The 20,512-nt window shown below is 31.0% G+C and overlaps 3 protein-coding genes and 1 pseudogene across 28 annotated transcripts; 2 read left to right on the forward strand and 2 right to left on the reverse strand.

Annotated features, from left to right (window-relative positions):
• Positions 1-2,491: 2,491 nt before the first annotated feature.
• LOC107952756 (protein FAR1-RELATED SEQUENCE 5) lies at positions 2,492-5,042 on the forward strand. Its single transcript, XM_016887919.2, has 3 exons — positions 2,492-2,866; positions 3,783-4,441; positions 4,695-5,042. The coding sequence occupies exons 2-3, from the start codon at positions 3,887-3,889 to the stop codon at positions 4,914-4,916; spliced, it is 777 nt and encodes a 258-aa protein (XP_016743408.1). The 5' UTR covers positions 2,492-2,866; positions 3,783-3,886; the 3' UTR covers positions 4,917-5,042.
• A 154-nt stretch (positions 5,043-5,196) lies between these two features.
• Positions 5,197-6,171, reverse strand: LOC107952757 (calmodulin-like protein 3). The gene has a single exon (XM_016887920.2). The coding sequence runs from the start codon at positions 5,842-5,844 to the stop codon at positions 5,377-5,379; it is 468 nt and encodes a 155-aa protein (XP_016743409.1). The 5' UTR covers positions 5,845-6,171; the 3' UTR covers positions 5,197-5,376.
• A 360-nt stretch (positions 6,172-6,531) lies between these two features.
• On the forward strand, positions 6,532-8,813 carry LOC107952758 (aarF domain-containing protein kinase 1). Of its 26 annotated transcripts, none has more exons than XR_005930681.1 (5): positions 6,532-6,755; positions 7,185-7,302; positions 8,062-8,138; positions 8,384-8,519; positions 8,591-8,813. XR_005930681.1 is itself a non-coding variant. In XM_041117988.1 (5 exons), exons 3-5 carry the CDS (start codon positions 8,079-8,081, stop codon positions 8,789-8,791), a joined length of 309 nt encoding a protein of 102 aa, XP_040973922.1. In that variant the 5' UTR covers positions 6,546-6,755; positions 7,185-7,302; positions 8,062-8,078; the 3' UTR covers positions 8,792-8,813. The 26 variants fall into 26 exon arrangements, 12 of the variants coding, with proteins under 12 accessions (XP_040973913.1, XP_040973922.1, XP_040973919.1 ...); XM_041117988.1 differs by having other exon boundaries at positions 6,546-6,755; positions 8,472-8,519; XM_041117985.1 differs by lacking the exon at positions 6,532-6,755 and adding an exon at positions 7,454-7,506 and having other exon boundaries at positions 6,801-7,347; positions 8,472-8,519.
• Positions 8,814-10,261: 1,448 nt separating this feature from the next.
• LOC107952759 (serine carboxypeptidase-like 20) lies at positions 10,262-15,738 on the reverse strand (annotated as a pseudogene).
• Positions 15,739-20,512: the final 4,774 nt, after the last annotated feature.

Genomic DNA, 20,512 nt, shown 5'->3' on the forward strand with positions numbered 1-20,512 from the left:
ATTAAAATGTTTTGAAATTTAAGGATCAATTTAGAATAAAAATAATAGTTTAGGAATTTATAGTATAATTTACTTAAATTTAAAAGAAATTATAAAATATCATATCGGTCCGAAATGATACAACACAAGCATGATTGTAAGAGTTAAATTTAGAAATTAATTATTCAATCTGTGCCATATAATTCCGAATAGTTAAATTTGTTTCAAATCAATAAAAATTGAAAAAAAAAACATACTAAAAACCAAAAAAAATTATTTTTATTTATGCTAAGGTTCATTTTTATGCTTTATTCTTTAATAAATATTTTTATCTTTTTAAAATTTTATTTTTTTGAATTATTATTAATTTATTCTTATTAAAAAAATTTAGGGTCAATTATACAAATAGTCACCTAATTATGCCTGTGTTCTTGTTTTAGTCACTCAACTTTATAAATTTTCAATTTAGGTACTAAACTTTGTATTTGTTATTGTTTTAATCTCCCACCGTTAAATTGATAGCTGAAATAATAGTGTGATATTTTTTAACTGGTATAATAGCACATTTAGTCCTCAATACTTACATATTCTATCAATTTGATCATAATTCTATATAATTCAATAATTAATCATTTACATTACAAATTTTATCAATCTGATCTTCAAACTTCCAAACCAAAACTTTTAACTTTTAAAATAGAGATATTCCTTGTCTATAAATTTGTAAAAGCCGAAAAAGAAAAGGAAAAAAACTTCTCCAATTCTACCTAATATGCTAATAAAAAATTCTGTTTTGATTTAAGGATTATCATCACATGATAGTGAAAGTTTAAATTTTTTTATATTTATATAATTATCTTTTTTTATTTTACTTGTGAAAATATTAAACTTAAAAATATTTAATTTAATATCATAATCCGAATAAAATAAATATTATCTTAGGCATGATTTTAATAGCAATAAATCACAATAAAAATAAATATTCCTTATTAATTGATTTTAATGTTTCTCTCCCTAACTGTAAATTAGGGATTATATCATTACCGATATTGTTTACTCAAACATTACAAAAATTTTCATAAATAAAATTTCCAAACTATTAGTCATACATGGGCATTGTTAGGAAAAAAAATCTATATTCTTTTCCTGCGTTGAAGATAACGATACAATCGTTTTTATGGTTTACATAAATTTTATTTTATTATATTTAATTTAATACAGAAAATAGTTATGCTTAAACTCTAAAACCCAATATTATAATTAAATTTAATTATTTTAATTGTTAATATTAATACATATCCCATGCATAATCTATTAGAGTAGCTATTAACTGTGATGCAAGAGGCTAGAGACAACCACATCATAACTTGAGAAAATTGTGCTGTAAATTTTTTTGATTATTCACTTTCTTGCCAATTTTTTTTAAATGCAAAATACCATTACTGTTAATAGTGTAATATTAATACTAGACCTATACCAATTAAACTGTGTTGTTGTTTGGTATATTAAATTAAAATGCACAAGTGAATATAAATTTGCCTAAACCGAATAGGATTTTTTTTCTTGAAATAGACTTTTAAATATGAGTTTATATTAATTCACCTTTATTTTAAATAATAATTTTTTATTTATATACTTATCATAATACAAAATTATAATTTTAAAATTTAAATATTTATATTTGTTTATTATTATTTTCTAAATATTAGTATTGTTGAAATACTATAAATTTAATTGATACATACAACTAAATTCTTATATCATTAAAAATTTACCTCAAATATATAAATATTATTTTAATAAACTATTAGTTTTTTAGTAACATAAATTATTAGTTTTAATATGTATTTGTCACCTATTATAATTTCATTTATTTAAATTAATATTAAAAAACTTAAAACTTTAATTATTTGAAATTATGAGAAATCAACTTATTATTAAATAATTGGTTAAAAATACTTACCATTAATAATTATTGCAAACATATGGAAATTATAACTTATGTTAAATTATTTATTAGTCTTTACTAAATTGTTTAAGAGTTTTTGTTTTAAAAAAAAAACTTAAGAGTCTAATTTATAATTAATATTGTTAAAATTTTACAAAATAAAAGTAGAAATGTATGAAAATAAATGAAAACTTACCATAAACACTTTAAATTAAATTAAAAATGTATAGACAATTTAAAACTATTAATATCTTATTTTCCAATTATTTAAAACTCTTCTATATTTATAAATATTTTTAATAAATTATTTTTTTCAAAAAACTAATTTAAATTTAAAAATCTATATTAAACGTATTTAGATTATTATATAAATAATTATATTTGAAATAAAATTTAAGTAATTTTATATTATTTATAAAAAAATAAACTAATATCTATTTAAACTATCGTTATAAAAAATTACAAAATAATTAAATATTATTTTAATTTATACATATAATTAGTTCATACAGTATCCAAACTAGTTTTGGTAATTTAAGCTAACATAAAAGGAAAAATTGAAGCATTAAAATAGAAAAAGGGATAAATCGGTGTCGTTTAAGGTTTACTTTCCAAAAATGAGGATGGTACACAAGATGTGATAAGATACGGCTCCCCTCCATCAAGCTCCACCGTACGCCTCACCTGAACCCTAGCAAATACCAAGCTTTCCAATGTCAAGGGTTTCTCATTGGCCGAAAAAATATCCCAGCTTTTCTTTCTTTCCTTTTCCTTCATAGTTGGTAAATAATCATCTTAAACCATCAATTTTTTTTTCTTTGGATTTAAAAAAAAAATTAATTACCATTTGGTTCCCTGTAAACCCGAAGGAGGAAAATCTATTAACTTTGGCAGCGTCACATTGATTTCGCTTATACAACTTCATTCCAATTACTTCATGTAAGAGTTGATTTTTCACTTTTGTTTACCGTTATTGTTTCTTGCTATTTAAATTATTTATGTCTATTTACTGAGGATTTTGTGGATTTATAATATTTAATTTGTGTTTTTCTTTTTTTATTTTAGTAAATTCAATGTTTTTATGGTAATTTATTGGCTGATAGTTGCTCGGTTTTTTTTTTTCATCGGTGAAAAAGGAAGTTAATTTTGTATTTTTTAGCAAAACGATTATATAATGGGATACTTTTTTCTGCTGTGGAATTTGATATAAATCGGGTGCTTACATGTAAAAAAAAAAAAAAGGTTTGACTAGAAAAATGAATTGATGAATCTTTGTATAATAAATGCCAGAGATCATTTACGAACGAGCTTAGGTTAGAATTACAGCTAATTCTTTGCTTTCTGAAAGTAGGGTTATGAGCTGAATTAAATGACTTTGCAACTGTGCTTAGAAATGTTTCTGTTTTAAGAAGATCTTTGCTTATTGTCCGGTAATCGTCAAGACTTGGGAAATCTCCTTTTGATTACTTGGTTTCATGTTGGTAAACTGGTTGTTGTTGTTCCATTGAGTAAGAAATAGAACTTTTATGTTGAGTGTGGCTTGTATTGGTTATTGGGATATTGAAATAGGAGCTAAGTTTGATCTTTCCTAGCAAATTGTATGGCATTTAGTCTAGCTGGTATTGGCACTTTTGTTACTATTAATGAATGGAGGTGAAATTCTGCATGAATGCATCTTTGGTCTTGCGAGAATTCAAGGCCCCTGGTATTCCATTATACTATGTATAATATATTAAAACGAGGGTTCATGTTTCCGCTTATTTGAGTTGAATTATAGCCACTAAATTTCCATGATGATTCTTCTTTTGCTTATTATTTTTGTCACTTATCTGTCTGCTTGTCTTTTCAATTGCAGGTAGATTCAAATGTTGTGTGGAAGAAATTAGAAAAATGAAGTTATTTGGTTATTCTTGCCTCTGGCCAGCTGATAAATGAACTATTTGCTTGAGAAAGAACATAATGGAGAACGTGTCTAGTCAAGGGATAGATTCAGATGAAAGTGTAAGGTGTTTGCAAGTCGAAAACTTTGATGAGCAAGAATTGGTTGATCATGGGATTTCAGACAACATAGATTTATGCTTGGGAGAAGTTGACAAGATTATAGAAGAGTCTAGTGAGGGTTTACCTTTGTTACGCAATGCTGCAGAGCCATATATTGGCATGGAGTTCAAGTCAAGAGATGCTGCAAGGGAATTTTATTTTTCTTATGGCAGACACATTGGTTTTACAGTACGAATCCATCATAATCGACGTTCACGGATAAACAATAGTGTAATTGGTCAAGATTTTGTTTGTTCGAAAGAAGGTTTCCGCGAAAAGAAATATATGTATAGAAAAGACAGGGTTCTTCCTCCCCCACCTATCACCCGAGAAGGCTGCCCTGCAATGCTGAGGTTGGCTTTAAGGGATGGTGTAAAATGGGTTGTTACCAAATTTGTAAAGGAGCATAATCACTCATTAATGTCACCTGGAAAAGTGCCATGGCGAGGGTCCACCAAAAATTTGATCACTGAGGTACATTGTCTATCCCTTTTAATTGTAAATATCAAGGTGAACTTGAGATTAGCTTACTAGATCTTGCTATCACATTCAGTATACTAAACAAATAAGATGCCGGAAATTGTGGATCAGGGTTGGTAAGCCATCACCCTTTCAGCTTTTGTTCGTAATCATTTCAGAATAAACATGTAGACAAAGAAATGCTCCGTTGGTGCAACTACCTCCTATTTACCTCTGATTTTCACCTACAATGATTTTTTTCCCCTAGGATGAGAAGGATCAGAGAATACGAGAACTGACACAAGAGCTGAACAACGAGAAACAAAAATGTAAGCGGAGATGTGCAGCTTACCAGGAACAGTTACGCACGATATTGAAATTTGTTGAGGAACATACAGATCAATTGTCAAAAAAGGTTCAAGATATAGTCAAGAACATAAGTGAACTGGAAGAGGAACGGCTGGAAGATTCTGATTGCAGATATGTTTAGTCTATCTTCTTGCTAGGTAAAAAATGTCTAAAACATTGTACAATCCCTTATTCCACCCTTTGTTTAAATTCATGCAATGGTGATTTTACTAATGCAAACAGAAGTTAATTTGGCCCTTCCCCTTCATATTTGATTCGCTATCTGACAATTTCCCAAAATATCTTAATTAAAGGGAAACATGTGATATCTCTTTAATCCTTTATGCTTCATTTGGATGGTTGATAAGGGAAACATGGATACTAAGATGAGCAGAAAAAAAAAAAAAAGGAACTCTTACCAATCACTCAAATGGAGCATTCAATAAATTAAATAATAATTTAGAAATCATAAAATCAAACTAATAATGATAGGGAGAGAACATTGCAATTTTTTTACAATAAGATGATGCATGAGAACCCAAGCTAGGCTTCCTCATCTTTTCGAACATCTTTGGTGTTTTTGTTTTTCTTTCAAATCTCTATTAACTTGAACTCAAAGCAGCAAAGCCACCACCTTTCATCATCTGCTTGAACTCTTTAAAGTTCACCATACCATCACCATCCGCATCCACTTTCTTTATCATCCTCTTGCAATCCTCTATGGTTCTTCCTTGCTTCAGCCCCAAGGATGACAAAACCGACCTCAACTCCTCCACCGTGATGAATCCATCTCCGTTTTGATCAAAAACGTTAAAGGCTTCCTTCATGTCCTCTTCTTCGTCTCTTTCATGCATTATAGTTTGATACAATGCTCCGAATTCGTCAATGTCGACATAACCATCACCATTGACGTCGATCTTTTCAATCATTTGAGTAAGTTCTTTTTCAGGGATAAAGATACCCAAATTGTCTAGCGATTCACTAAGCTCTTTGTTGGTGATCTTTCCATCTCCATTCTTGTCGAACATTTGAAACATTCGACGAAGCTCCGTTGGATCCATTCCTTCCATCACACACACACAAATATATATATAAAAAACTCTTAACAATATAAATATGGTTGAAAGTACTAAAAAGAAAAGAAAGAAGAATGTTAAGAAACAAATTAGAAGAAAAAGATGAATGAGAAAGACCAAAAGAGGAATGGGAGATGGGAAAGACAATTAACAAAGAAATTCTGGTTTTTGGAAAATTGAAGAAAAAGAGGGATTTTTACATTTATTGAGTAAAAAGTGGAGAAAGAAGAAGGTTTTTAAACATGCAGACTAAAAAAAGTTGGATGAAATCAACGGCTTTAACAATATGCACAACTTCTATTTTAGGAGTTGTTAATTAAATAGTCATTGATTTATGCCTAAAATTGATACTTCTTAACGTGAATTGGGACTAAATTTGGCATATTTGAAGCTAACGAAAGATGGGGTCAATATGCTGACATTTGGATCGTTCCCACTTGCAATTTAATTTATTTTTAATATTTTTTTTTCTCAAATGGTGCCCTTTTACTGTTCTTAGCACATCTTTCCTTACATCAACAAAAAACTTGGGACATTAGATTTTCATTTGCAGGCCCGAACAGGGGTATTGTGAGGTGGAAATAAAATTGGGAGCCAAAGGATAAAAAATTATTTAAATAAGATTAAATTAAATACTTCGTAATTAGAAGGGACTAAAATCGTATTACTCCATTTTACCAAAGGAGCCAGCCCCTTAGCTATCCAGATTTAAATGAAGCTCTATTGGTTTCACGAAATGTAATACCAAATAAAACACCTTAGGCCATGGTTACTTCTATCTAGGATAGCAAATAAAGTTGAACCACCTTCACCATAACTAGAAGGCTGCTCGGCACACACAACCTAGAACCAGCATTAACCTTTAACCGTGAGAAAAAGTCCAGTACAATAAATGCAATTTCCAAGTAATTTTTAAAAACTTTCCATTAATGCCTTATTTTCAGGAATCTAATACCCATATGCATGAAAGAGCGTAACTACTAACAGTCTGTAATGTAATGGCATAGCCATTACAACTCAATTCTATTGGCCCACCACAAACTCTTGTTTGGTTGAATGGAATGTGTATTACAGGCCTTGCTGTTTAGTTTTCTATTCTCGCTCATCACTGAATAGAGAATGAATAGCATTCTTTGCCTCACCCTCTGAATTGCCATTCAGAGCACGGTAGGAATGCTGAGAGATTACCTTTTTTTTTTTTCATTTTTACCCTCATTTTTCATCGTCATCCTTTCTGCAGTTTCAACTACAGCCTCTACGTTCATTACCTTCTCCATTTATAAAGCCCTAAACACCATTGCCCCTTGCCAATTTTTTCAATCTTTTCTTCGTAGGAATCAGATCGTAGAAATTTCTCAATTAAGGGCAAAGTCTTCAGCAAGGAAAAAAATCCAGATTCAATTGAAAAACACATTAGCTTCTGGTTTTGATTTCAAAGCGATTCAAGACAAGGTTTCTCTTCATTTAAGACCTTGGCATCGTTCATTTCAATTCTGGGTTCGAGCTGTTGATATTTATACGCGCTATAAGTTCCCTTCTTTATCTTCTTCTTCTTGTTGTTAATTTGATAGTTTTGACTGTTGGGTAATTGTTGAAATGATAGGTGTTTCAACTTCGAGTGAGTTTTGTGAAGGATCCACAAAAGCAATAAGCAATGTGGGATAAACAAAATGAGTTTGTTTTTTTTAGTTTTTTTCTGGTTCTTTTAGTTTCTTTACTGTTTGATTCTTATTGATTGATTTAGTTGTTCTTAGTTCTTTAAACTACGGTCTTCACTTTTGTGTTCTTTCAGTTCAATTAAAATGGGTTTGTTTGTTTTTACTTTTTCTGTACTATTTGATTCTTATTGATTGCCCCTTTTGTTGATTTTGTTGTTCTTAGCTCTTTGTAAATTACAGTCTTTGCTTTTGTGTTCTTTCAGTTCAAATTTAAATGGGTTTGTCTGTTTTTACTTCTTCTTTTTTTGTACTGTTTGATTCTTATTGATTGCTCCTTTTGTTGATTTTACTATTTTTAGCTATTGGCAAACTGCACAACATTTGCTTTTTGTGTTCTTTCAGCTCAATTAAAGACTAAATTTTACCTGTATGTTCAAATTTATTTATGTTCCTTTTGAAATCCTGTTTTACTTATTGATATTTTCCATTTAACCTTGGTACTAAATACTTTTATTGGTAAATATACCATTTGATGTTGTTCAACTTGTTTTAGAGGAGTTTGGTCGAAGCATGGGTGAAATTTTTGAGAATTTTGATGAAAATCCTCTTGGTTCAGCATCGATCGCACAGGTATTACTTTTTCATTTCTTTACTTGGTTTGAAGTTTTATATGAGCATGCTGGGAAGGGTATAGGTTTATATGAGCATGCTGGGAAGGGTATAAGTTTATATAAGCATATGCTGGGAAGGGTATAGGTTTATGTATTTAAACATATAAAATCTTTGAACATTTTCATTAAACAAGCTTCATGCTTTCCAACATGCAGCAGGATATGGCACATTTGCTGTTTTAATGCTACCATAAGTTTTAACAGTTTTGCAGGGTTCTTGAGTTCCGGAAATAGGATAATGCTTACAAAAGCCGAATGGATATACCTTAACATATGTTTGTATCTGAATTAGGTCCATCGAGCAATATTGAGAGGTGATAAGAACGATGTTGTTGTTAAGGTAAGTCCCCTTGAAGATGATTTTAAAGCCTCATATGTCTATGTGATTTTGACCATTCAAGTTTATGGCAGGTGCAACATCCGGGAATTCGGGATCTTATGATGACTGACATTCATAACTTGCAAGCATTTGTACTGTTCATTCAAAAGACTGATATCAAATTTGATCTGTTTTCCATTACCAGGGAAATGGAAAAACAGGTATTTGTATTCACACTGATGTTCCTTGCAAAACACATCTATCCTTCTTTTATGTATTTTTCAGATATGTAAATTGAGAGTATCGTACCGCTCAGATTTATTTCTTTGTTCTTCTGCATGTCATTAATTATTTATCCTTTGTGTTGTCAAAATCGGATATGAGTTTGACTTTCTAAGAGAAGCCAATGCTATGGAGAGAATTCGCTGTTTCTTATCGAGAATAACAAAAAGACTCCGGTTCTGATTCCGAGAGTGCTTTGGGGTTTGGTTACGAGGAAAGTTCATTTTGTTGTAATTCTTCGTATTGCTTGTACATGTTTGTCCTAGTACTATCCAAGGATATGTGGAATAGATGTTTGAAAATGCATTACATGTTGTAGTTTAGGACTTGGTGTTGTCTTCATTGGTTCGATAGACAAGCATAAAGGCTGTACCGATGTGGATTCACTCATTTTATCATTTTATATTTGTGTGCTTATCAGCGAGTTAGTAATGAGGTTTGTTATCCAGGTTAATATTGCATCATTGACCCTTAAAATATTTTAGTTTTTTAGATAAAACCATGGCTTTAAAAATCAGACCGGCTAATTCAACAGGTTGAGCCAGGAATCTATTGATTTGGCTTTATAAGTTGAATGGGAAAATTTTATAGACTGATTAAGAAAAAATAAGAAATAGATAGTTCATCCGATTCAACCTCCTATTCGGTTTTTTCAATGATGGATAAACCATGTAATGTTTTACGTATTAAGTTAAAGGTATTGAAATCTTGGAAGGCAATAATACATTTGATATAATATCAAGCTGCATTCTTTATAAGGAAATGTGGAATGGCTTTTGAGACAAAGGGATTACGGATCTAAAATTCCTTCTGTATTTATGTCGAGTTTTTTCATGTTTTTTTAATAATCTAAAGAACTATGAGTTTTTGAATAACATAAAATCAAGTATTACGGTTTTTGAATAACATGAAAAATTATGAGTTTTTATTTTTTATTTCACGTACGAAAATTACTAAAATTTAGTAATTTTTATGTAATATTTGAAGGTTTTTATTTCACCAAAGATTACTGTAAATAATTAATTTATTAAAGAGTATACCTTAAAATTAATTGTTATTGTCATGCTACTATAAAGTATAAAATAAAATATAACAAATTTGCCTTATATTAAAATTGACCATTGAAATAAAATGTTATTAGAGTATTATGTAAAATTCATTTTTATATTCGTGATTTTGACCTATTTGTAAGAGAAGAGATGAGAGGCTAGATTGAAGCAAATATATTAGGCATTGAAATATTCTTAATAATAATATCATATTAAAATTATTATTAAATGTTATTAACAATTATGTTAAAATATGACTAAAATATTTATTATTGTTTTTATCAATTTATATTTGATAATAATCTTATTAAAATTTAATAACAATAACAATAATCTACCTAATAAAAAATTCTGCTAAAGGTACTTTGGTCATTTAAGCCTTTTTCGTTGTGCTATTACAACCCCTATTACATTCAACCAAACACAATATACTATTATAATTCTATTCCATTTCATTCAACCAGACAACTGAATTACTGATTACAGTTCTATTCCATTACAACTTCATTCCATTCCCCCCAACCAAACGTGTCATCAATTTTAGCTACTAACATTTTATATTTTCTTTGAGACAAATAAAATTATATTTTAGAAAATTATGTTATCAAGTGTTGAATAAGCAGTACCGATGTTTCACTTGATATTTCTTCCAAAGGAACACCTATTATTTAAAATAATTGTTGTTTAGAATAACTATTGGTTAAAGATAGTTATGTTCAGAATAACTTTGTTCAAAATAAGGCTATAGTTTAAAACAGCTGACATAAAAAGTGTTACAAACAAGTAAACAAGATATACTGGAAGAAGGCAAAGAGAAAGACTGAAACAAATTTGGTAACACTGAACACGACGAAAGGTGATGGTTGGTAAGGTGAAGAAAAAGGAAATGTAGTTGATGATAAGACTTAGTAAAGAAACAAGTTTGAGAGAATTTAAAAAAGAATACTTTAAGAGTCCAAAATACCCCCTTAAAAAATTCATTTCACTAGTGGTGAAAGAGTCTTATATCTCAAGAATGAGAATTACAAAACTAACAAGTAATGAATCAGTGACAAAAGTATTAATTATTCTTTTTATTAATAAAAAGATTTTGTTGGTGATGTTAATGATCAATAGTGAACAAGAAGTAATCATTCAAATACCTCTCAACTCAAAACTTATTCATGAATCAAACCAAACTGAATTATAATTTTAAAAATAGTTTTCGAACAACTTACTTTTAGTTTGCATATAATAAAAATACTTTTTATAACTAAATTAAATAAAAATATTTTTTTATCATTTAGTTTGACTAGTCATCTGCGGACGAGATGTGCTCGAATCAACCAGTTTGACTCTCCTTAAACTAATTAAAACCTTAAACTTGAATAAAAAAGATAAAACAAGCCCATATAGATTTCTCTGCCAGGAATCCGGTGTAAAAATACAATGCTTCTTGAGGTTTATAATCTGGCAGGGTATGCCCTGCTCCCTGAACCACTACAAGGAATCCGAAAACCGATACATCAAAATTGGTAATCCCAGAAATTTACAGTTACTACTATAGATATAATATTAGCAAAAGCAATGCTAGCATTGTGGGGGTACCTTTATGGTTAAAAAGGTCAGGTTGTTCTCATAACCTTGTAAATACCTACATATTTGCACAAAACAACAGAAAGGGCATTAGTTTGGGAGAGAAAATAACAATAAGGGAAGAAAAGTGACCGAATGTACCCGGCAACTTGTCCATTGTATATCCATGGTCTCCATTCATCCACTATCTTATATCCTATCGATCTAGTCCAGGCTTCACTCCCAGTAAATGGAACACACATATCATCATCCTCGCTGCCATAAAAGTACAATGCAGATCGCTTATGAGAAACTACTGACCGCATGGAGGATTGCGAATAAATATAGAGCTTACATTCTTGATGCAACTTCATATAAATACAATGCTCGGGGGTTTGATCAAAGAGAAACAAATATAACCAATAAGAGAATATATTGAAACTCAACAGTATATGACATTAAGTGGAGGCAGTTGCAAGCTTGATGCATTGTTTTGTGATTCATAGCTTGGACTCTTATGCATAGAGTTTTGATTATTGTATGATAGCAGCATATAACATTCCAAGCCATTAATCTCTTAAGTGTTTTCACTTGGATTACATTACCCCAGAAAGTACTTTGGGAAACCATAAAAGTGACATTTTCCGAAGTTAACTATAGTGTTATGCGACATTAATTGGAGATTTACTTGAATATGAGTGCCCAATATCCCCTGGAAGTAAGATTCTTGTGATACTTGATCATGCTACCATCATCATGATGATAGAAGATTTTGTCTATTCATAACTCCTATTTACCAATCACAGTCTCCTATGGAGTCATGGGATCATAAAGTTACCATTTTGGGGAACTTGGAGAGATAACAATTTGAGAGTGCATACCCCTTCTGCATGAATTGCTTTCCTAACTGCTCCATCATTCAGCCATGCTGTTGCTACTTCATCATTCTACACGATTCATATGAAATTTTGAGTAAATAACTTATCAGTACTTTCAAGAGAACAAGTTGAGATAAATAAAAATAAACAAGAATCATACACATTAGTTATTCGAGTCTGATGCAAACAAGGAATAATTTAGCAAAGAAGTTGACAAAAGAGCACATGAAGTCCATCAACTGATGGTTATTGACCAAAAACAATAACAGATAACATAATCAGATACTAGTAACAAAGTAGAATTTTAATCATCAAACAATTATTCACGATGTAAGGTCTATTTAGTCCATTTTATTTGTGAGGAAAGAAAAGCTCAATTATTCCAATTATAAGAAGTGGAATGAGGCTTATAATATGAACATGAAGCATATGCTCATATGAAGAGTTACTTCTACTTTTTACGTCATCTAAACCTTGCTTTTGCATCCAAGCATAGTTTCTCTATCTTCTGAAAGCAAAAGCAAGCATAAAACAAAGAGCAAGCTATTTGTTCAAATCTTACACAAGTTGCATTTCTTTTGTAATCACAAGAGTTGCTCTATCAATATCAAAGGCCATGTTAGTATTTACTAGTTTTCGGGATTGCGGTGCATAAAAACAACATGATAGCCCATTAATGTATTTAAAGAAAACACATATGAAACAAGATACAAGTAAGCATACTTCATTTAGGAAATATTTGAACTACTTAGAGTAAGCTAGACTTACAGTGCATGGAACACTTTGCCTATTAAGAAGTTCTGGCCACGTCAGAACTATACCATCTCTTACAGGGGCTCTAAATGGCCAAGCACGACCAAACATCCTTTTTAGTACAGCAAGAGGCTTGTCAGTCTCACCTAACTTCCAGAAGCTAGAAAGTAGTCTAATCTTAACATCTTTAGTCTCAGCTGCATCTGGGTCATGATAACACGGTTCTAGAATATTGTATATGTTCAGATATCATAAGTTCTGCAATTAATTAAAAGTTCAGAAGCAAATAAAAAAGAATGCAAGTTAAACTTATCTAAAGTTTCCCTAAAGGTCATTGTAAAATAAGCAAATAACCAGTCACTTACCTCATCAACTTTTTCCAGTTTCGTTTCACAAGTATCATTGTGTGGATTATAGAAATTCCCCATACACTCATTTGTAACCTCCTGCATGTAATTCCAACTATAAAAACTATGCTTTTCGAGGAAAAAGAATTAAAATCATGGCCTGTTTTCACTCTAACGCTTACATCGCTTTTAAATCTATTTGTTTCCAATAACAAACAGAGATCCAAGAAAAATATAAGATGTCATTTACCAACAATAAACTAGTAAGATAACTGGACATTTGCAATTGTTGGTTCGAGTAAAATGTAAAATAGAAAGTTCAGATACTTCAACTGCAACAAATTTCAGACCTAATAATTGCATTCAGTACTTGCACCTTCCATAAGGAGTCATTAATGGAAATCTAGTGCTAAGAACACAAAAGGTGTAAAACACGGTATATCATTTCCAGGAGCTGCTAACGTACCTCATATAGGTAATCTGAAATCAAGTCCATTCCATAGGCAAAGGGAACAAAAGAATTACCGTCAAATTCAACATTAGTAAACCCGTTTCCGACCAAATATCCCTACATTTTAAAACATAAGATTGTGGTTAGAAGGCATGCATGCGTTTAAACTTTAACCAAAATAGTTTCCGGAAATGCTTGTACCTTGAAATTGAGAACAGGCTGAGTAACAGCATCGATTCCTATGAAAGATTCATATCTTCACGTTTAGATTTATCCTAAAACTTATAAAAAGTCTAAATTATGAGGATATTCCTTTCACTACTTCATAAGAAAGAGTAGGCACATATATTCCAGCATATGACTCTCCAGCAATAAAAAGCATGTTTGAGAGGAACTTGGGGTACAGCTCAAACCACTGTTACACAATAGATACTTACAGACTAAGTATCTCATCAAGTAAAGAGCTCAAGCAACGATGAGTACGTATGTTACCAATCTTCATTACTTCTCACCTTGAGAAGAAATGCATGTGTGTTGGCGACAGTCTGCAGGTCACCGGTCACATAATCACTTTGATTCTTAGAATAAGAAAGTCCAACCCCAACAGGAGAATCTAAATATATAATGTTGGAGCCCCGAAATATAGGGGAAATTAATATAAACAAATCAATCATCTATTTTCTCCTATCAAGCTGAAGTAACTAAGAAATAACAACCTTGGACCAACTATATGGATTAATATGCAGGTAGGGCATACTTCCCTCTGTCTTTGCTTCTTCAAAATTGAAAGGCCTTGGCAGAAAGTATAAGAAACAAGTGCTATAAGTTGATAAATTGTCTCAGCACCCTCCAACTGAGAAGAATAAGGTACCACCAGCATTCATTTCAGCATTCATCATTGTCATATAAAAAATAACATGAAACATTGAAACCGTAAAAGTACCATGGAGGTCGTTATACTAAGAGTCAATTTGCATTTCCCCCTCTACTAAAAAAAATGGGCAAATTAGTTCCTGTACGTTATATCAAAGAGCAAATCAGTCCTGTTAAAAATTTCATTCATTTTTTACTGTTACCAGTTTTTAGCGATAGAAATGGATGGAATTTTTAACAGAAAGAACTAGTTTGCTCTTTAATCTAATATACCTTGCCTTACTTTTACCCATTGAAACCTCAATAAATTATGCAACTGGCCACAGAATAGACTCACTTTAATTTTCATCAAGGACAAAAATAGAACAACTAAGTTAATTTTGGGAACCCTAAACCCCTGATGCATCTAGGGGAAGACCAAGTCAAGCAGTTGCACAACTTTAGTTTACCTTCTTCCACTACTCATCAATCTTACAGTTTAATAAAACATTTCCAGCAGTCTAAAAAACCCAGATAAACAGAATACTTTTAATAGAAATAACACAGTATGAGATAGAAATGAAACTTTTTTTTGGGTGAAGATGGTTTATAGAATAATACCATGCTCGTAAATAAAACCATCAAAGCTGAGCATCTAGGTCCACCATTGAGCCAAAGAACCACTGGATCCTCTGATGGTTTCCTTTCAGATTCCACAAAACAGTAAAACAAATTCTTTCCATTACTTTTATCGATATTCACATACCTTCAAGCAAAAAAAAAGAAAAAGTTTGACCACCAATTATTACAAGTCCTACACTAAAGGAAACAAGAAGAAAACATGAAACTATTGCAGTGAGAAGTTGAATCAGGGAATACCCAGAACTGTGGTTTGAAAGGAAAATGCCAAAAAAGCCTGGAAGATGAGTGATCAAAGCATCCTCAAGAGCTGACTAAGTTAATACCTCAAAATTAAAGAACAATGATAGTACATGAGTTTGCAAAAGCCAAGAGTGGTAGCCTTAGCCTTAGCTATAGCTATAGTGATCAGAATGAGATTTTGATTAATTGATGATATTTTTGTTGACCTTAAAGAATCTATTTTGGGGACATTTGTTTAACGAGAATAATTACTCACGCAACAATTACTCTCTCATTAAAATTTTAATCTAGTCACTAATGTTTTAAATTATTTTTATTTTGATCGTTTTTATTTTGATTACTCTTCATTAAATGGTTAACGAAAGTGATGGTGTAGCCTTTTTCTAACCAGTATAATGACACATAATCCTTAATACTTACACATTCTATCAATTTGACTTTCAAACACATAATTAAATATAAATTATATATTATTAAAAAGTGCAAAATATAATTATATAAATAATATTATGTGTTTATATTTAGTTATAATTACAAGGATCAAATATGCATTCAGCCCTCCGAATTTGACACTTTTTGTAATAGTCTATTTTTCTACGACATCAAAAATAGTGGTTTCGAGATCAAAATTCCGGTGAGGGAGTTCGCAAACATTAGTAATTAAAATTTAAGAGTTAAGTATAATATTATGATAAATTTTGATTTGATAGATTTTATTAATTGGTTAGTTAGTCAAGATACAAGTAGTGCGTACCTAAAGTTAGTGGTTTTGGAAAATAAGGTATTGAGACCTCATTTTCATAAATCGAGCCTGTAAATATTTATAAGGAGTTATTATATAAGTAAATTAGGTTTTGGATGTGTAATTTTGTCGAATTAGTGACCAATTAAGGTAAAATGATTAAATCATAAAAGAGGTAAAAGTTTAATTGCTATAATTGCAAATTGAAATAATCATGGAATTGACCTTAAATTAGACTAAAATAAGATATGTTATGTGATGATGTGATGAAATGAGCTGAATTGATTTAATTTAGACTAGTTGATAGTGATAAGGACCAAATTGAATATATGTGAAAGTATGATAAAAAAATTATAAGGGATAAAGGTAGCCTCTTTAAAGTGTTGCCTCCTAGAGTACCTTTGATTGAATTAGTCAATAATATAGTGGCATTACTATAGGACCAGTTCAAGCAAGAATTGATAAGCAAGCTTATTGATGAGCCGGATACAAATCCAAGAAATCATGAAAATCTGCGGCATTAAATTGGGTTTGTTTTACTGCTTTTCAATTTTATTAAAATAATAATGTTGAACTTTAATTTATCCATATTTGTTTGGATTTGTCAAAGTTGTGCGAATGTGAAATTTCCTCGCACTCTTAAAGAAAATAATGTGGAGCACAAACCAAATATTGTTAGCCTTTTGGAGCCAAAGGTTAGTGGTGGAAAGACAGATGATATTATTACAAAATTTGGTTTTCAATCCTCACATTTAGTTGAAGCCAGAGGCTACGATTCATCTGGAAATTATTCAAAATCACACCCAGTTTATCTTAGCAAAAATATATTATGGTGTTCTTATGCAAGCTATTTTAGTCACCTTTGTATATGACAGTTGTAACACCCCTAACCCATCTCCATCGCCGGATTAGGGTTACGGAGCATTATCGTACAATCAAAAACATTTAACATCATAATATTAAAATAAACTAAATATATCATAAACCAATCATACACATACATTTTGTCCCTAAATTGAGCCTTTGATGCCCTAAAAATAGCTTTGAAGCAATTCGGGACTAATTTGAAACAAAACATAAGTTTTAAGAAAAAGTTGTAAAAATTGGAAAACAGGGGTCACACGGCCGTGTGAAATCTCCCCAGGCCATGTAACAATCTAACAAGAGACACACGACCATGTCCTAGCTCGTGTCCTCACCCATGTAACTCATTGAGATGCCCACATGCCCGTGTGCCAGGCCGTGTGCTAGGTCGTGTAACTCACTAACTTGGAAAACTAAGAATTCTTAGATTACACACAGCCGTATCACCAGGCTATGTGGCAACCCGTGTCTCACACCGTGTGAACCCAAGATTTACCTAAAATCAAGCCTTTTCATGACCAATTCATGCATAACTAACCATTCCATTTATGCACACTTTCAAAGGACTTAAGCATCATTCAAATACACCTAATCATGCCATTTCAAACAACTCATTTCACCTAACCAATATGCCATTCAAAGGCACCACAATTTCATTGAAACATCATTTACCTAAACATGTCAATATTGTCATTTTTCAAACATAATGCCTTAGTTCAAATATGTACCAAAACATGTCACAAGTAACCATTTTCAAGCCATCATCAACAAGACAAAAGAACCTTATAAACAAGCACTTTAAAGTAACCAAAATGACATAACTTAATAAGGCATCAAAGTGTACCAAACCAACATATCTTACCAAAACTTATACATGCCAATTAACACATTATAAAATATCATTACAAATTACCCTATACATGCCATTATAAACCTTGGCCAAAATATTAAAAAACTACTGAATTAATTGTTGGATAGTGTGATAGGTCTCAGAAGAGCTTCTAACCGATCGAGCTTTCAATAAAACTATAAAACAAAGGAAAGAAACTACGTAAGTAACGAGTGCTTAGTAAGCTCGTATAAACTAAAACATAACTTACCATGTCATTTATACAATTTGAAGATTAATCATAAATCATCATAAATGCCACAAGCTTAGTAACAGCCTATATAACATCACCAACTCACAAGTTAGTATACTTGTTCATAATTCAAATGTAATCAACCATAAGATGAGTAAATTCCATAGGTAAATACATCATTTAGCCCACAAAATCCTTTCTATGAGACATGATTCAATCCATTCACATACTTACCATTTCATTTCCTTTTCTTACCTGTTGAACCATCTAGAATTACATAGGATACTCAGGAAAGCTCACACACAATGTGCCTTTACATATAACCGTAATCTTTCCTTTACATCAATGCTCACACGAGCTGTGAAATGGTCAGAATGTAAGCTACACGATGCTACTCACACGAGCTGTGGAGAATCCACAACAAATCCAGGACCTCCGCCATAGGTAGGACATTCAAGACTAGCACTCGAAACATGAAATCCCTAATGACATGTCATTCGTATCCTAAGAATTCTTAAGGTTCAACCGGGACTTGATATTCGTCAATTCATCATAGCATGAATATATTCACATATTGATTCATTTACATTAAAACAACATAGTAAACATTTAATTTAGTTAACATTAAAATGATTAAAGTTCATCCGAACTTACCTCGATAGTTAGGGGCGTAGTAATACCGAACTAATCCGAAGCCTTAATTTTTCCTCGATTTAGGTTCAATTATGATTTACCTTGATCTAAATAAATAATTTCATTCAATTAAGTACTTCTAGAATTTAATTTAATCCATAACTCTTATTTATGCAAAATCACAAATTTACCTCTAATACTTTGACTTTTCACAATTTAGTCCTTAAGCTTATAACTTAAAATCTAACCATTTTAACCTAAATCCAAATTAACCCATGTTGTAAGAGACGTTAAAGAAACTCATATTTATGAAAAATTCATAATAAAACCTATATATTTACACCTTTAACAATTTAACCCCTAATTCCAAAATTCATCAAAACCATTTAACCAGAACTTGTTTATTTTTCAACAAAGATTCATAATCTATCAACTAAAATAAAAAACCATTCAAAAAATTCATGAAAGTCCCTCAACCTTTATCATTTTTGTAAATTAATCCCCGGGTTAGCTAGATTAAGCTAAAACAAACTAAAAAAACTTAAAAATCATTAAACATGAGACTCGAAATCACTTATATGCAAGATGAAAGCCTAGTCAAATGCTCAAACCCTATAAAAATCGTGATTTTTGGTTGAAACAAATGAAAGGAAGAACATGATGACTTGTCTCATCTTTATTTTCTTAATTTTTCTTTTAATTATTCATTTACCATTTTATCCTTTAAAAATTATCAAAATTTCAATAAAAGCTTATCCATGACTATCCACTAACTCATTCAATGGTCTATCTACCATTCAAGTCCTTTAGTTTAAGATTTCAAAGCCATTACACCCCTTTAACTAATAGAACTCAAATTTTACACTTTTTACAATTTAGCCATTTTTACTTAATTAACAATGTAAACTTAAAAATTTCTTAATGAAACTTTAATACGAACTTAATATAATCCCAAAGACATTAAAATGATAAAATATAACTCTTTTTTTAGAATTGTGGTCCTAAACCATTGTTTTCGACACTACTGAAAACGGGCTGTTATAGCTATCTCAAAAGCATGGAGAGGAAAGCACTATAGAAGGTCCAAAAGGAAACTATACCTAATGGTTTGACCCATTGGATGGTATTAGCCGATTTTAATGCTATTTTGTCTACTTTTGATAAGAAAGCTGGTGATTCCATAGGTAGTTGTTGTTTGCATTTTGGCGATTTTGTTGAGTCTAATAATTTACATGATTTAAGGTTTCAATGACCTTCTTTCAATTGGAAAAGAGGAGGGGTCTTTGAATGGCTCGATCGAGCTATGGGGAACATAGAATGGATTCAAAACTTTCCAAAGTGTCTGATCACGCATTTAGTAAGAATCAAATCTGATAATCGGCTTTTTCTCATAAAACTTTGCCTAGATTTTAATTTACCTAAAAGACGTCCCTTCAGGTTCCTGACTAGTTGGACACAACATCAGAATTTCTCAAGTATCGTTAAAAGAATCTGGAGGTATAATAGAGATATGTGCGATATGTTAGACAAACTTACCATGGGTCTCAAAGATTGGAATAAAAATGTGTATGGGCATATTGGGATCCGTAAACAAAAAAATTTAAAATCCTTGAGTTGGGTCCAAAAGGAGCAAGAGAAGTAAACT

This window comes from Gossypium hirsutum, chromosome A07 (assembly GCF_007990345.1).
Source record: "Gossypium hirsutum isolate 1008001.06 chromosome A07, Gossypium_hirsutum_v2.1, whole genome shotgun sequence".
Lineage (NCBI taxonomy): Eukaryota > Viridiplantae > Streptophyta > Magnoliopsida > Malvales > Malvaceae > Gossypium > Gossypium hirsutum.

Excerpts from the sequence above, each read along its gene's own strand:
- LOC107952757 (XM_016887920.2), bottom strand. The coding sequence starts at position 5,844 with ATGGAAGGAATGGATCCAACGGAGCTTCGTCGAATGTTTCAAATGTTC.
- LOC107952756 (XM_016887919.2), top strand. The coding sequence starts at position 3,887 with ATGGAGAACGTGTCTAGTCAAGGGATAGATTCAGATGAAAGTGTAAGG. Across the intron at positions 4,442-4,694 it reads CCAAAAATTTGATCACTGAG|GATGAGAAGGATCAGAGAAT; the intron begins GTACATTGTCTA and ends TTTTTCCCCTAG.
- LOC107952758 (XM_041117979.1), top strand. The coding sequence starts at position 8,079 with ATGGGTGAAATTTTTGAGAATTTTGATGAAAATCCTCTTGGTTCAGCA. Across the intron at positions 8,139-8,471 it reads GTTCAGCATCGATCGCACAG|GTCCATCGAGCAATATTGAG; the intron begins GTATTACTTTTT and ends TATCTGAATTAG. Across the intron at positions 8,520-8,590 it reads AGAACGATGTTGTTGTTAAG|GTGCAACATCCGGGAATTCG; the intron begins GTAAGTCCCCTT and ends AGTTTATGGCAG.